The following is a 16,678-nucleotide window of genomic DNA, read 5'->3' as shown; positions in this document are numbered from 1 at the left end:
TAAAACCCTACTTAATTTTTATTAATGCATAATGCAGAGTACTGAAGTGAGAATTTGCGTTTACTGCAGTATAAACTAGGAGGGCTGACTGCAGGGTGTCAGCAAAAGATACCATTCTCTTTACTGGCCAGCAGACAATTGCCACAGTACTATGATAATACATCAGACCTTTACCCTTATGCATCAGAAACTCACTACCATCATGACAATCCTCCTTCCTCAGCCTCTTGAACGCTGAGATTATAAGCATGAGCCACCATATGTGGAAGGAGAAATATTAAGTCCTCTGGGCTCGAATTCCTCACCTGGGATATGGCATGAACATAACTAAAATTATTTTCTTCTTGGTCATTTTCTTTAAACTCAGCTTCTATTTTTGTTTGACTTGCCATTTCAACAAAGCTGACCCCATATGAACTCCACTCCCACACAGACTAGCTCAAGGAACTAATTTTAAAGAACTCTGGGGATGGTGTCCTTGAAAGACTCTTATTTTTACAGCTGTAGCTTAAGAGTCCCTATTCAAATGCTATTATAAAACTAGTTCTAATTAAGTCTTCTTATTAAGAATTAAAAATTGTTATAGCATGTTCAGGAGGCAGTGAGTTTTAAAATACAATGTAATTTTTTCCATATATAAAATATAAAGCATAAATGGGGGTAGAGTACCTGAAAAAGTCACTGCATGCCGCCAACACACAACGATGGCATGGGATTATTTCTTCTTTCATTATTATTTTGAAATCATAAAAGACATTCTGTTCTCTAAAACTCTGTAGAACACTTAAAATTTTCTGTCCATGATCTTCTGATGCAAGGAAATTCTTTTTCTTTTCAGATGAGATTCCATTCCATGAGCCTTGTTCATTGAAATTGTATGAATTATCCATAGCCAATTCCACCTGTTCTTAGAAATGGAATAAAAAAATTAATGTTGTAGGAAGCTAATGAAATCTTCAGACTTAATTTGCCCTCTTCAGTCTGGCAAGATAGCTTATCAGGTAAAAGCTCTTGCCTTGCAAGTCTGGTGACCTAAGTTAGATTCATAGACCCCATATAAAGGTGGAAGAAGAAAACCGACTTCATACAATTATCTTCTGACATCCACATGCTTGTTACATATACCCAATAATAAATAAAATGAATTTTAATAAATATACTCATAATATGAAATTACAATAGAAGTAATAATAAGATAGTAAACTTTAAACATTTGATTTTATGATATTTAATAAAAAATTCTTCTTGAATTTTTATTTGAATTGGGAAATATGTAATTGAAGCTTGATATCTATTATCATAGGATTGACTGTAGAGGTTGTATAAATACCTACCTTCTTTAGGCCTTCACTACATGCCTCATCTTATTGTTATTAAATAAATATTATTTCTGAAGTAGTAGTTCTTTTAGTATACATTTTATACATGCACAATCTTTTGTGGCAAAATCAGGATTAAAATGTTGATGCTGACATACTGACTTCATATCTTCTAACTCTAACCCTAACCCTGACCTTCACAAGAGAACTGACTTAAAAAAAGCCACCCGAACTGGTGGTATTAGTTAATTTATGGCTGTGGTGGTTTGATTGAAAATGGCTCCCATAGGTTCAGAAGGAGTGGCACCATTAGGAGGTGTGGCCTTTGCTGGAGGAAGTGTGTTAACGGAGGGAGGGCTTTGAGGTTTCAAATGCTCAAGCCAGTCCCAGGGTCACTCTCTCTTCCTGCTGTCTAGCCATTTGGATGTAGATTCTTGGCTCCTTTCCCAGAACCATGTCTGCCTGTGCACTTCCATGCTTCCTGCCATGATGAAAGTGGACTAAACCTCTTAACTGTAAGCCAGCCCCAATTAAATGTTTTCTTTTATAAGAGTTGTTGTTATCATAGTGTCTATTAACAGCAATAGAAACCCTAACTAACAAATGGCCATTAGAAAGAAAACATTGGTCCCAGGTGTCCTAGTTGAAAGCAGAAAGAAAAACAGCATACCAATACTATTAATGTTTTAAAGGGTATTCTTTTTTTTTTTTTTTGGTTTTTTGAGACAGGGTTTCTCTGTGTAGCTTTGCACCTCTCCTGGAACTCACTTGGTAGCCCAGGCTGGCCTCGAACTCACAGAGATCCGCCTGGCTCTGCCTCCCGAGTGCTGGGATTAAAGGCGTGCGCCACCACCGCCCGGCTTAAAGGGTATTCTAAACACAAGGTAAAGAATGCAAAACAGTGGGAGGCTAGATTGTAAGCCCCTCCTCTGAGGACCTCTAACTGCCAGGTTCCATCCACAGAATACTCTAACTGCTGGACCCTGCTCCCACCCTGCAGAGCAAAAAAGCCCAATCTCTAGACATAAAATCCCACCAATCTCCACCCTGAAAAGCTCCACCCTCTTCCCAAGAAGCTCTGTATAAGCTCTCTATCCTGTTGAGTTTGCTGCTGTTTCTTGCTCTAGCAGAGGCAGTTACCCTCCTGGTTTTTTTTCCCTCCTAATCTCTTATGTGAGGTTTGTTGTGCGGTGTGACTTTGTGGTATTCCTTGGTTTCCAGCTTCCAATGCTTACACAGATAATCATTAACTTCCCAAATAACAAACTCAGCTCCAAACACAAAAGTGTTAACACCAAAAAATAAGGAAATAAACAGGAAAGAAGGCTGAGAACTAGGGAAATCAAAGAAACAGGGAAACTGATTCCCTAGTACCTCTCTGTTGTACTTATTCATTTCCTTAAAATCCCCTGACTTGTAGTGGCTTAGGACAATTTATTCCTCTCAGGGTACTTAGCTGGAGCTTCTTGCTTGGGGTTTTCACATAACTGTAGATAGTCAGATTGCAGACAGCTATGGCTGGAATCGTCTGAAGTCTGAGATCTTCAACATGGCCTCTTTAAGGAAAGGAATAAATAAGAACCACTGAGGAATTGGAAGTGGAGTGTACAGTGTTACAATGGGCTTAAAAGAAAAGGGAATGGTTTGTATAAATTTTTCTTTTTTGTTTATGTTGATGGTGGTAGTGGTTGTGTGTATGTGTGTGCGCGCGCGTGCTTGAGCATACATGTGCCATAGTAGGACAGACTCAGGTATCTGTCTTTTGACTTCTACCTTTTCTGAGACAAGTTTCTTGTTATTCAGCACTGAATACCACCAGGCTAGCTGGTCTACAATGGGGACTGTCCTATCTCTGCCTCTTATCTCTTTTTAGGAGCACTAGGCTGATAGAGCAACTTCACATGAGATCCAGATCCACATTCAATTCCTCATGCCTGCATGACAAGTGCTTCACCCACTAAACCAGCTCTTTGGTCTCTGGTCCCTCGATGATTCTTTTAAGAAATCCAACAAGGTCAGGCTAGAATAAAAAGTAGGTACTTTAAAAAAATGAGAGAAACATGGAATATGTTAGTACACAAAGAAAAGAGGGTAGGTGTGAAGAGAACTTTTGACAATGATAATAATTTAAACTCAGCAACTATATCTGGTAGCATTCAGACCTGCCCCTGGCCCACCCAGCGCCCTGACAATATCATCCTATGTAAAATCCCTTTAAGAAAAAACCCCCTCCCTCTTCTCTCTCTCTCCCTTCCTCTCTCTTGCCATAAGGTAGTGTGCACCTCCTCTTTCCCTTTTCTCCTTCTCTTCTTCTCTCAGTCCCCACCTGCTTTCCCTCTCTTCCCTTCTCCCTTCCCCCAATAAAACTTTCCACGTGGGTGCCGTGTCTGTATGGTGTGAGTGAGTTTCCATCATGCCCCTTGGCAGCTGCCCACCATGTCTGCATGGCATGTCTCCCTCACCAGCCATGGGGCATGTTGGCTCCACCTGCCAAGGCCTTTTTGATAAAATTCCCAACACGCCCCCATGGTTGGGCATGGTCGCTCATGCCTGGCAGGACACCTAGTTATTTCCACCCAGTCATTTCCAGGTCAAATGTCTTGTGTGACCCAGGACCCTGTGGCTTTACGTGGTTGCATAAAGCACGCAGCATAACCATGTTATCTATGCACATGCATGGAATAGCCACGTGGGCCTGTGTGCACAGGCACAGCTCAGCCTTTATAAGTCAGCACCATGATTCCCTAGCCCCCTTCACACATGTCTTTCCACAGGCCTATGCACATCTATCTCTCTTTCCTCATCTTAATAAAACTCTTGTTAGTGGATTCTGTTGTGTTTCGTGGCTTTTCCTTGAAGGGTAAGAGCATTGCAAAAAACCAACACTCTCTCCTGCCGTTTTACAAAAATATCCATACCTCAAAGCAAAAAACTTGGGACCCTTACACTGTAATTCCACTCTGTTAAGCGGTAAATATTAGTAAACAACAAATGGTTAGAATTTCTGTAGTTGCTTAGTGATACAAGCCTGACAGTACCAGTGAGAGACTAAGAGTTAGACAGACTTCCTGGAAGACAGACAGGTTCTGGTCATGGCTAGGTAATAAAGGTGGCAAATTTCCAAGATGGCTGGCTCCTTCTTCACCCTTCTGACTTGATACAAAAGCCTGGCAGCTTAAAGCAAAGGCCCTGTAGGGTTTTGTTTCAGCCTGCTGATGTACTGTCTCAACAAGTTCAAGGCTGATTGAGGACAGGTTATACAACAGTTGTGGGTAACCATTCTATCTTTATTCAAACTCACCACCCTCAAATTAGGAGAAAAAAACTCTTCAGAGACTGTAAACATCCCAGCTCTGGAGAGGAGACTAGAGTTCCAGCTTGGCAGAGTCTTTTTCTCTGTGTGAAAGGTTTACAACACGCCCCCATGGTCGGGCGTGTTCGCATATGCCCAACAGACACTTCCACCTAGCCAGTTCCAGGTCAGGATAGCCATTTCCGGGTCAGGGCATCTTGCGTGACCAAGATCCATGACGTTCCATTGGCTACGTAGGCGCGCAACGTGGCCATGTGATCTACGCGCTTGCGTGTAATAGTGACGCTGATCTGTCCACGCCCAGCCTTTAAAATCCGGCGCCATGTTCCCGGCTCCTTCTTCTTCTTCTTCCTCCTTCTTCTCCACACACGTGCTTCCCGCAGGCCTGTTCACTCTCTGTCCCTTTACCTTTAATAAAACTCTTGTTAGCGGATTCTGTCGTGTTTCGTGGCATTTCCTTGCAGGGTAAGAACACAACGCAGCCGAAAAACTAACACTGTGTGTCTGCTGCATACATGTGTTCTTACCCCCAGTAAATGCCTTTCTTCAGCTGCTGATGATTCTGTCTGCTACCTGTTGCCTTTGAGATTTTCCCTGTCTTTTAATTCTTTAACCCCTAGTCTGTATCATTAGGACTTTGGATAATCTCCATGTGTAGTGGCATTCCTGCTGAGCTCCTGGTTTGGCTCCAGAGAGCAGCACCCAGACCTAATCCTTCCTCTGTTTAGCCACACCTTTTGTTTCTCTTACCTTTTGTTTCTCTTATTGTCCTATGTGAATCTTGTCTGAGAGTCAAAGATTAGAGTCCTCCAAGGATAAAAGGCCTATGCAAAACTTGGTCCAGGAAACCCCCGAAAACCAAGGAATCTGAGAAATCAAGTAATTTGCACCTGGCATTTGGTCTCTGGGAGCTCCTTTTGGGTTGCTTTGAAGGTATGGAAATTAACTATCTAAACTGTAAAAAAGAGTAAATAAATATGCCCTAGGCGAAGGGAAGAGTGCTTCAGTCCTTCGAGTCTGGACCCCCCTGCAGCCATGAAAGGCTAGATTCATTCTTAAGATGCCTCTGTGTCTTCATTCCACAGACCCCCATGAACCCACACACATCTACATCCATGGTTACCTCATTCAATATTGGTAATAACTATTTAAGACTGTCATTAACAATACTTTCTTCAAAATAGCAAGCTGAGACTCAAACAACATTCCTAAGAACAAAAAAAGCTATGTCTGGTCCCTCAAGAAAGTCCTTTTCCCAAGGTCAGGCAAATTAGACAAAAGCCCCCATTCCCTCAGGGACTTGAAGAAAGATCCTGTTTGCTAAAAGGCAGTCATTGTGGCTTTTCCATTACTGTGGTGCCTATTAACTTGCCAAGGTCAGTGCTAGCCTCTAGGCTCCCTCCATCACTGATCACAAGTCCCCATTCTCCAGTTCCCATTTAACCCTGGGCATCTTTCCCCATCCCTTCACCTTGCTTTCCTGGGAGATAGCCTTGGCAATTTGAAATAAACTTTTCCCCTTTTCCCCTCACAGAGTGCTACTTTGGATTTTTCATAGTATCCATTTTCATTCAGTATAGAAACATGCTTGTTCACTTGAAGTTCATGCTTTCTAGAGCACTCTTATGCTCCATTTCAACATCAACCCAAAGCTTAGAGAGCAGTTTTAAAGCTGAGTGGTGGTAGCTCACTCTTTTAATCCAAGTACTTGGGAGGAAGAGACAAGTGGATCTGAGTTGGAGGCCAGACTGGTCTACAGAGCAAGTTACAGAACAGCCAAAGCTACACAGAGAAACTCTGTCTCAAAAACCAAACCAAAACAAAACAAAAAAGGATTAAAAAAAAAAAAAGAAAAAAAAAGCAGTTTTATTTACAAGATCTTCATAAGGCACTGCTCAAAAGTTACCATAACAGATCACTTTTGAGACAGTTAGCTAGCTTTGAATTCAAGAAGGCTTCTGCCTATAACTTTATTATAAAATAATTGTCAGGTTTAAAGAAAACTCCAATTTCCCAAACTCCAAAAGGTAGTCCATAGTCCAGAAATGAGCTCAACCTGAACTACAAGAGCATTTCTAGTGGCTAGATAAAACTCAGCATCCCTCAGGAACTTGTTAAACCAGTTCCCATCTGCCAAAGAGCCATTTCCCTTACCTCTGGCAGAAGGAACATATGGCTACCTATCAACATATCAAAAGTACATGCTGGCCTTAGCTGCCCTCAGTATCTCAAGTACCTTTTATACATCTCCAAGTCCACACTGTCATCCTAGTCCTTTTCATCTCCTCCACCCTAAACTCCCTCCAACTCATGGGCTTCCCTCCCCCAGCTACTCCTTGTAATGCACCTGAGAAACAAGAGTGTCCAGGCCCCTCCTGAGGACCTCCAACTGTCAAGTTCCATCCTCAGAACACTGTCCTAACAGCTACATCCAGCACCCAACCTACAGAATAAAAAGCCCAAGCTCTGGACATGAAATCCCACCAATCCCAATGCTGGGAAGCTTCACCCTGAAGAGGTCCACCCCTCTATCCTGCCCTGAAGATACTCTATATAAACCCTGCCTTCTGCTCAGTTCTCTGCTGTTTCTTGCCCAAGCAGACGCAGTCACCCTCTGGGTTTTTCCCTCCCAATAAATTCTCTTATGTGAAGTTTGTTGTGTGCTGTTGACTTTGTGGTATTCCTTGGTGCCCGAATGCCAGGTTACCTTTCCATCCGAGATGTAATGCTTACATTTGGGGCTTATATTTGGCTAGCCTCTCTTAGTGGCTGCATTTCTCCTCATGATCTAAGCTGCACTTGAAAGGATAATGGCGCTAGTTGTTCGGCAGAAGTCATGAGCTAAGGTTACCAGAGTTAGAATGGGCTTTTTTAGAGAGAAGAGGGGATAGGACAGGAGAAACCAGGCCTGGCAGAAAGAGAGGTGGGGGGGGGGGGGGCGGAGAGCTGCGGATTGGGGGAGGGGGAGAGGGAGAGGGAGAGGGAGAGAGAGAGAGAGAGAGAGAGAGAGAGAGAGAGAGAGAGAGAGACTCTCTCACACACACACATACACACCAGGGAATATGGCGCCGCCTTATAAAGGCCAGGATGCATCTGCGCACACAGGCCCAATCTCAGAAATCATGAGGTTATGTGACTATGTAACTATGGGGTGTGGGTCATCCAGGACGTGTGACCCGGAAATGTCTAGGCGGAGATGACCAAGTGTCCTGCCCAGCATTTAAGACCATGGGGCGTGGTTGGAATTCCTATCAGCACTGGGATCCTATCCCTCATCTCCAGTCCACCCATAACAGACTCACCAATCTCTTGGCACCCCATCCACCAATGGCAATTTGGCGAGTTTCCTCTTTGGTTGATGTAAACATTTCTGAGTCTGAGGAGTGACCGTTGAGTGTCCAGCACTCCTCTGTTACTCCTGGAGGTAGAAGTATGCCCCAGCCACAGTCTTTAAGGCTCCAGTTGGCTCTCTTCACCTGACCCTATACCCCCACCCTTGGAGCTGCAATCCTGCAGTTTCCTTAGACCTGACTGGGCTATTGTGTGCCTCCCTGCCCTCTTCTCCCACCCTCTCCTCAGAGCTGCCTACAATCCCACAGTTCCTCTAGGTCCTCGTGGCTTTTGTGACTCTGTTCTCCAACCCTTTCCTGTGGATTAAATCCCCATCTCAGAGCTTGGTTTTTGTCCTCGCCTTCTGGCCTTCACAAAAGCCCTGTTACCAGGCTTCCAGTCTCTCTGGCTTAGGCAGGCTAAGGCCCTGATCCCCAATAAGTGTGGTGACAACCCACTGAACAGTTTGGTTCTCACTGACTCATGGGGATGCCCATGACAACAGGCTGCAGGGATATTTCCTTCTTTCTCATCTGTGGGAATGTGTCCATACCCTCTCATTCCCCCTTAGTGAAAGGACCAAGCAGATGCCATAACAGGCTGCTCAGTCTTCTCTCAGAGATCAGGCCTCAATTTGTTTCCTGACACTGAGCAAGCAGTCTCTGGGAGGGCCGTGAACAAAAGACATAGTCCTTGCAGTAGCTCCCTTTCTGCACGTACTCTGACTGCTCAAAGTTCAGCCAGATGATTACTGTCTAGGACCCCTCACCAACTTAGAGTTATGTACATGAGTCAAGGACAGAGCCTAGACCACTGAGTCAGCCCCCACAGTCAGTATGTCCTAGGCCAGCCAGCCCCCATGGCAGCTCAAGGACAAAGCCTGGGACTTTTGCCAGACTGCCCCCAAAATGATAATTGTAACCCCCAACCAGTAAATTCAAAGGTTACATACCCTCACCCAATTAAAAGAGAACAGAGACCTTCAAAAATAAAAATAAACCAATCCGAGTTGCACTCGTGCCAAAACCCCCCAACCGCCCTGAAGGGCTTGTGGTTTTTGCCTTTAAAAAGCTAGCCTCACAAAGAAAGAGCAACTCCTCCCTGCCTCACTGTATTGGGTATAGGAATGAGTTCCCTGTCTAGACTTGTATCTATAAAATAAACCTTGCTGTTGCATTCTGGACATCCATGGTCTTCGGTGGTCTCTTTGGGGTTGTGATCTGGGCATAACACTTAGAATGCTTCTAAGAAAATCTCCAGACTCAGCACCTGGCATCTGATCTAAAGGGCTTTAAGTTTATTCGCTTTTGCAATCAAATTTGGCCTCAATACTAGATAATCAATCCAGAGGGCCACCTAAAAGCCCCCTAGATCCTAATATTATTTGGGAACTTTACAAATACTAGGAGTGATCAGGGAAATAAAAAGAGATTCCCCTTCGCCACCCCCCCTCTACACACACACACACACACACACACACACACACTGTTTAAAAAACCTGTCTTTAAAGTTACTAGTTGATAGATCTGTAAGTTTGTTGCAAAGTGGAAGCAGGAGCCAGACCTTGCAGCAGCGGGAGAAAGCAAAGGAGTAGGTCAGTTGCTCTGTGTACACATTCTGCAAACACTCTTCACTAGCTGGTGCATCTCTCAACTCCCTCCTGCAATGCCCTGTCTATAGCCAGAGCTCAAAATTTTCCTATCTCTAAGCTTTATTTGTTCTTATCTTATCAGATTCAGTTTTACAGGGATTTAGGTGTCTTTTAGGTATGAGTGGCATTAGACTGTTGTTTTATGTTGTCCCACTTCAATTAAAAGCTGGCTCTGGAATTGGGGTATGGGGCATGGCTTGCCCCTCCCCCATCCAAGCATGTTTGTTTAAAAGATTTCCTCTAAAACCTTCCCTATCAGGTGAGTCACCTGACTATGTGACAGAGAAAGGAGAGCAAAACAAAATAAAGAGACAGACTATTCCCAGTGGAAACTATTGCTACGTATCTCATTCTCTTGGTTTTGGTTTAACTCTCTACAACTTTTCCTAGGGTATAAATCTTATCTCAAGGTTTGTAAAACTACTGTGTAAACTTTCTGTACCTAAAGATTTGCAAGCATATTGGAGATGTTTATAACCCTGTAAATTTTGTAACAAAGGGGTTAATTTAAAACTCATAATACCAGGGCTGACAGCTAAAAATCTACACATAGGTAATCTTAAAGGAAACATGTGGCTTGCTGTCATCTTAGTTCCTGTCCCCACATAGGGATGGAGGCAGCCATGTGACTGACAGCTGGGTTGGAAAGGATAGGTTTTGCCTCACTCCCATCTTAAAAGTGTCCACATGACATAAGCCAAGGAAACAACTTCTCCTAGTTGTGAGGCCCAAACCAGATGATTCTTCCACTGTTTTCGATCCCACTAACAAGCCTCTCCTTTACCGGCCTCAACCCACAGTCCCTCATCTTCCTCTCCAGCATGTCTGGTTTCCCTTTCTCCCCCCTTAGTGACAGGCTGCCCACCCAGTCAGGACTGAGGCAGTCCCTAACCATGATGGTGAATGGAATTACAGTATCCTGAATGGGCATCCTTGCTTGGGATCAATTTCTAACTTGCCTCCTAGCTGGTCTTCACAAGGCCACCCTTAAAGTGGGAAATCATTAAATAATCTAATAGGTCATCCAGTACAAACATAATCCATCTCAATTCCTAGACCACTTCACAAAGGTCCTCTTACAATACACTAGTCTAGATCCTGAGACCCCAGACGGAAAACAACTCCTCATGACCCACTTCTCCCAGAGTTTCCTTTATACTAGGGCCTAATTTAAATGTCTAGAGAAAGGACCCCTGACTCCTCAGGCAGAAGACACAGCTGTGGCCTTTAAGGTATACCATGCCAGAGATGAAAAAGCCTGAAAGCAAAAATACCTGATTCTGGCTAAGGCCTTTCAAGTGGCCATGGCAACCATGTAGGTTCCCTGGCCTCCCAAAGCCTGAGAGCCAGTGGGTCTCTGTTTCAAAGGCAGTCAGGAGGGTCACTTAGCCTGGGCCTGCCTGAACCCATGTAAACCACCCAAACCATGTCCAAGGTGCCATCAAGAAGGGTTTTGGGGTGTTGACTGGCCCCAGGTCCCTCGAGGCATGGGGACATCAAGCTCAGGTGGCCCTTCAGACGACGTCCTATAGATGGCCACGGACAACTGAGGGGGCCCAGGTTCCCATGATCCTCCCTTGGCCTGACCACTGCCGTCTCTGACTGGGAGTCTCAGGCAGACATCAAAATACCAGGGTGATCTATCTCTCTCCTTCTGGACACTGGGGCCACCTTCTTACTCCTGATGGAGTTTTAGGGACCCACCTCTCCTTGTTTATTATCAGAATAGGGGAAGAGCCTCACCAAACCTCACCAAATATGTCACCCAGGCTCCATACCACTCTCTCTTCACAGCTTCAGGGGACTTAAGCCTCTTATCTCTGACCTCTAAGAAAGAATCGTCTGTACCCCATTTCTCCCCCCTTTAGTACCCCCCATAATCTGGTGGGGGGGGACCAACAACAATGGAACCTACCACTTGGTTTAGGATCTCTGACTTAACAACTCAACAGTGGTTCCCCTTCACCCCATAGAGACCTTCCCATTTCTCTGTCCTAGATCTCAAGGGTGCCTTCTTTTCCATACATCTTAATCCAGTCACAAAATACCTTTGTCTTTACATGGACTGAGCCAGATACTCATCTTTCCACCCAACTCTCCTGGATTGTCCTACCCCAGGGGTTCTGGAATATTCCATATCTACCTGGCCAGGCTCTAGCCTCTAACTTGTTCTCTCTAATCTCTCAGCTCCATCCTGGAACTCTCACAGCTTCTCTATGCCCTCCTGGGCTTCTCTCTTGCCTCTCAGCTCCCACTAGGAGCTTATAGAAACTCCAACAGAGTTGTTTTGAGACTCTTCCTCTCTTCCTCTATGGTCTTAGATTTTATTAAAGCATCACTCTGTTACTAGGAACAGCTTGGCCTTAGTACATTTTGATGGCCTAAATTGACATGCTCAATTTTCAATGGTGGCAACTTCTGCCACTGCACAAACAAATGATCTGAAAATCTTTTATAGCTAAACTTGCTATCTCCTGTACTTCTTCTAAACTCTGTCTGGGGAAGCTCTTACAAATGGATATTTATTGTTCAAGAGACCCCAACCTTTAACCAAGAGCCTATCCTAATAGGGTCAGGAAATTGCTCTTTATCAGGCTATAAAAGGCTGATTCAGTTCCCTTTAACTCCCTTATTTATTTCTCCTTCACCAGCACTTACCCCCATGCCTGTTTTTTCTATTTCTGTGTGATAATTCCTGCCCTTAAAACAAAAATTAAAAAAAAAAAACCCACAACAAACAGGTTTATGATAAGGACTTAAGAAACAATGCTTTAATGAGGCATCAAAGCTACACTTTCATGTATTCATACAAGAATGTACTTCTTAGTGGTAGACAAAGAGTCACCTAGGTGGTATTAGTTTTAAAAGGACATGAAGGGGTCATAGAGAGAACCTGAGACTTGGCACTATGTGGTAGGACTGAAGTTCCTAAAGAGAGCCCAGGAGGGGCTACTGGTGAAAATGCAATCCATTTGCAATGAGGGTCTAAGAAAGTTATGAATGTCTAAGAATGTGAAAGCTTCAGTAAGTTTAGAGGGTTTAAGAAAGTTTTTAAAGGTCTGAGGATACGAAAGCTTAAGAAAGTTCTAAGGTATAAAAAAGTGTTTTAAGGTCAAGGCATGTAAATGAAAGTTCTGAAGGTATAAAAAAAGTGATTTAAGGTAATGAAAAATGTTTCTGATTTCTTTCCTCCTCTATGCTATTGTTATATTAAGATTTCAAAGGTTTAGGAAACATATACTTAATGGTTCTACCAGACCACTCACATGGTGGCATCTGGAGACTGCTCACCAGCAGGTTGCCAAAAAGAGATACTTGTCCCTGTAACACCTAAATTGACATCTGAAACACCTGTCCCCTATGCCTGTTTTCTCTATGATCAAAGTAGAGATTACTGTTGACATTGGACAGAGACTTATGAAGGATGTCCTTATTGGCCCTGTAGGAGATATGAAGCATATTCAGGAAAGTGTTCTACCTTTTATGCAAAATGACCAATCTTTTATATTCTATTTGATGACTCATGGTACTGAAGATGGGATACAGAGGTCTTAGTAAACTTTACTATAGCATTTATCACAGCCATCCATCAGGCATAATCAAAATATAGAGGGTACACATCCCACTCTTTCAACCCCTAGGTATAGACAGGTAGAAGTGGTCCAAAGCTCCTCAAAGGTCCTTACATTCATCCCTTTTTGATATTGATCCCACCTCCATCCCACATCTCTCTTCAATATCACAGACTGTTTTAACTCCTTAGGAACATGCTTTGTGAGCACACTGAATTCCACAGACAGCAATAATTCCTTAACCCTTGGTACTACCTCCTAGCCCCTATGCCTAAACATCCACAATGCCTTGATTCTCTGTGGCACTTAGGTTTATCACTACCTATCTTACCTGTTGGGTAGTCTAGGACTTGTGCCCTAGTTTTTTTTTCTAAAACTAGGGGTGGTACCTGGTAAAGAACTTGCCAATTCCTGTCACAGGGTTTACAGCAGCATGGGATGACAAGCAGTTCAGGTCCTACGCTTTTTGAAGTCCTGGGTACAATCACCTAGCTATGTACCATCTGCTTTCCTGTCAGTTCATCTAGGATCGCCAATGGGTGGCTCAGACCATCCTTACATTTCAGGGCCAAATAGACGTCCTCATGGCCATAAGTGCTACAAAATCAGCAAGGATTAAATTTATTAACAGCAGAGAGAGGTGGTCTTTGTCTCTTCCTCAGAGAAGAATGTTGCTTCTGTGTTAGTCAGACCTGAAAACTCCAGAGAAATCTCCAAGAAACAGCTCAATGCCTCTGGCCAGTGGTTCACTGACAAGTCTAATACGGAATTGGATACTACCCTTCGTAATCCCCTTTCTCCTCCTTTTCTTAATCCTACTCGTTGAACCCTGCCTTATAAACATCTTTCTAGATTTTTTTCAACAATAGATTCAAAACATTTATAATCAGACTTGTAATCAGTCACTACCCTCGGATTACTGGTTCCAGCTAGAGTGAGAGTCCAGCAACTCCAATTACACCCAATGGTGAAGATTAAGTCTACCCACAGGACTTCAGTGACCTATCCAATGGCAGTAGTCTATGATGACCCTATCCAATGACAGTAGTCTATGATAACATCACTCCTCTTTCCAGTAACCTGACTGTTTATCAATAACAAACAAAAAAGAGGGGGGAACATATTAAGATCAATCCGTGTGAGTCAATTTAATGGATAATAGAGATTTATTAAGATATAAATTGAGAAAATACACTCACGAATACAGAACAGAGTAAACAGCTGAAGTCATCCTCTGTTCTTTCTTGTGCCAAAGCACCTGGCCCTCTGTTCACAGGAAGAAAGAAACACGTGATGCCTCTCTCTTCTCCTTAAAGAGGTCATGAACAAAGGCAAGAAGCACCATCTCCTTCCCACTCTTTAGCCCAAGGTCATAGGCTGAGCAAATACCACTACAGGACTGTAAGCCATTTGAGACACTGACCCCTCCCTGAGGACCTCCAACTGCCAGGCTCCATCCACCTCAGAACACTCTAATTGTCCTAATGGCTGCACCCAACCCCCACCCTACAGAGTAAAAAGCCCAAGCTCTGGACATGAAATCTCACCAATACACCTTGGAAAGGTTCACCCTGAAAAGGTCCACCCCCCACACCAACCCCCCGCCCCAAAGGAACTCTATATAAGTCCTGACTTCTGTCAGTTCTCTACTTTTTTTTTTTTTCCTGCCCTAGCAGAGGCAGCCACCCTCCTGGGTTCTTCCCTCCCAATACATCTCTCTGGAAGGTTTGTTACATGCTATGATTTTGTGGTATTCTTTGGTGCCCAATTGCCAGGATACCTTTCCATCTGAGACATAATGCTTACATTCTTCATCATTATAAGCTGACTGTTTTACTATTCTGGGCTCTTTCTAATCTCTATCTCTGGCTAGTTAGTATCACTTCTTCTCATACATAGCCCGGGCCATGTCTATGCTGCTGACCATGTTCAGTCTACTCTCTCCTCCCTCTCCTCTCCTCTCCTCTCCTCTCCTCTCCTCTCCTCTCCTCTCCCCTCCTCTCCTCCTCTCCCCTCCCCTCTCCTCTCCTCTCCTCCTCCCTCTCTCCCCCTCCCTCCCCCTCTCCCCCCCTCCCCCTCTTCCCCCTCTCTCCCCCTCCTCTCCTCTCCTCTCCCCCTCCTCTCCCCTCCCCTCCCCTCTCCTCTCCTCCCTCTCTCCCCCTCCCTCTCCCTCTCCTCTCCCCTCTCCTCTCCTCTCTCCTCTCCCCCTCCTCCCCCCCTCCCCCTCCCCCTCCCCCCTCCCCCTCCCCCTCCCCTCCCCTCCCCTCCCCTCCCCTCCTCTTCTTTTCTCTCTGCTTTGGATTCTGGAAGATGCCTCTGAATATTTTCTCTTATGAATAAAAAGAAACAAACAAACAAAAAACCACTTTTCCCTTCACCACACTGCAGAGCAGTTATGTTAGCAGTTTCTTTACTGCTCCTCTCTTGCTTATACCTGGGGTGAAACACTCATATATATCCCACGTTTCTGCACCAGATACATGTGAGGGGGTACAGAGAAAAAAAAAAAACCAAAAAAAAACTACCAACTTTACTGCTCTACAACATGGTTATGGTTTTTATTGTAGATATGAGAGAGAGAACAGCCAGAGGCATCTGGAAGAATTTACTATATATAGCAGGCTAATCTTTATGGCAATCCTTTACCTCAACCTCTTATGTATAGGGATCATAGGAGTAATCTGCTCTATGCTGCCTCTTAAGCCAGATTCTAAATTCATACACTCCATCTGTGCTATTTCTTTATTACTACTATGCAGAAGAACACATATACTAAGTGTTCATGGAAGTAACTTTCAAACACAGACTATATTGAAATTATAAAAATTAGTTTAAAAACTTAAAATCTCAAGAGTTAGGCTTAACAACAAATTCTTGTTATAAAGCAATGACATAAAAGCACGTGCTACCTGAAAAAAGTAAATTAAAATAAGGCTGGGCTGGGTTCGACCTCATCTGGGCTTTGTTTCACTATAGCCTCCAGTCACTGATCTCTAAATATGGAGTTTATTATAGACATTAGTTATACAAAAGTACGGTATTGGTCATGGTTCTCTAGAGTCACAGAACTTAGAGAATAATCTCTCTCTCTCTCTCTCTATATATATATATATATATATACATATATATATATGTGATTTATTGGAATGATTTCTAGGCTGCAGTCCTGCTAATCCAACAATGGCTAGCTGTGAATGGAAAGTCCAAGAAACCTCAATCCCACAAACTGGAGGTCTCAGCTAGTCTTCTGTATATGCTGGAACCCCAAAGAACTAAGCTTCAATGACAGTGAAAGAATGGATGCGCTAGTAAGATGAGGGCAAGTGGGGAAAGAGCAAAAGCTTTCTTCTTCTGTGTTCTTATATGACTTCCAGAAGAAGGTATGGACCATATTAAAGATATGTCTTCCCACCTTAAGATTTAGATTAAAGGCATAAGTCTTCCTGACTCAATATCCAGATCAAAGGTGTGTATCTTTCTGTCTCAAACATTC

General features: G+C 43.7%; 1 protein-coding gene across 4 annotated transcripts in view; it reads right to left on the bottom strand.

The window, feature by feature from the left end:
- The window catches only part of Kbtbd3 (kelch repeat and BTB domain containing 3), a 31,494-nt gene that overhangs the window by 12,471 nt on the left and 2,345 nt on the right, over window positions 1–16,678 (bottom strand). For 2 of the 4 annotated variants that reach the window (XM_052751446.1, XM_052751440.1), the window contains exon 2: window positions 670–907. In XM_052751446.1, the coding sequence (XP_052607406.1) occupies window positions 670–890 (221 nt within the window). In that variant the 5' untranslated portion in view covers window positions 891–907. The remainder of the gene's footprint in view (window positions 1–669; window positions 908–16,678) is intronic. The other 2 variants (XM_052751423.1, XM_052751432.1) reach the window with 1 other exon arrangement.

Source organism: Peromyscus californicus, unplaced genomic scaffold, assembly GCF_007827085.1.
Source record: "Peromyscus californicus insignis strain IS unplaced genomic scaffold, ASM782708v3 Scaffold_11__1_contigs__length_118956290, whole genome shotgun sequence".
Lineage (NCBI taxonomy): Eukaryota > Metazoa > Chordata > Mammalia > Rodentia > Cricetidae > Peromyscus > Peromyscus californicus.
The sequence above is the reverse complement of the archived record's forward strand: the minus strand, read 5'-3'. Positions and strand labels throughout refer to the sequence as shown.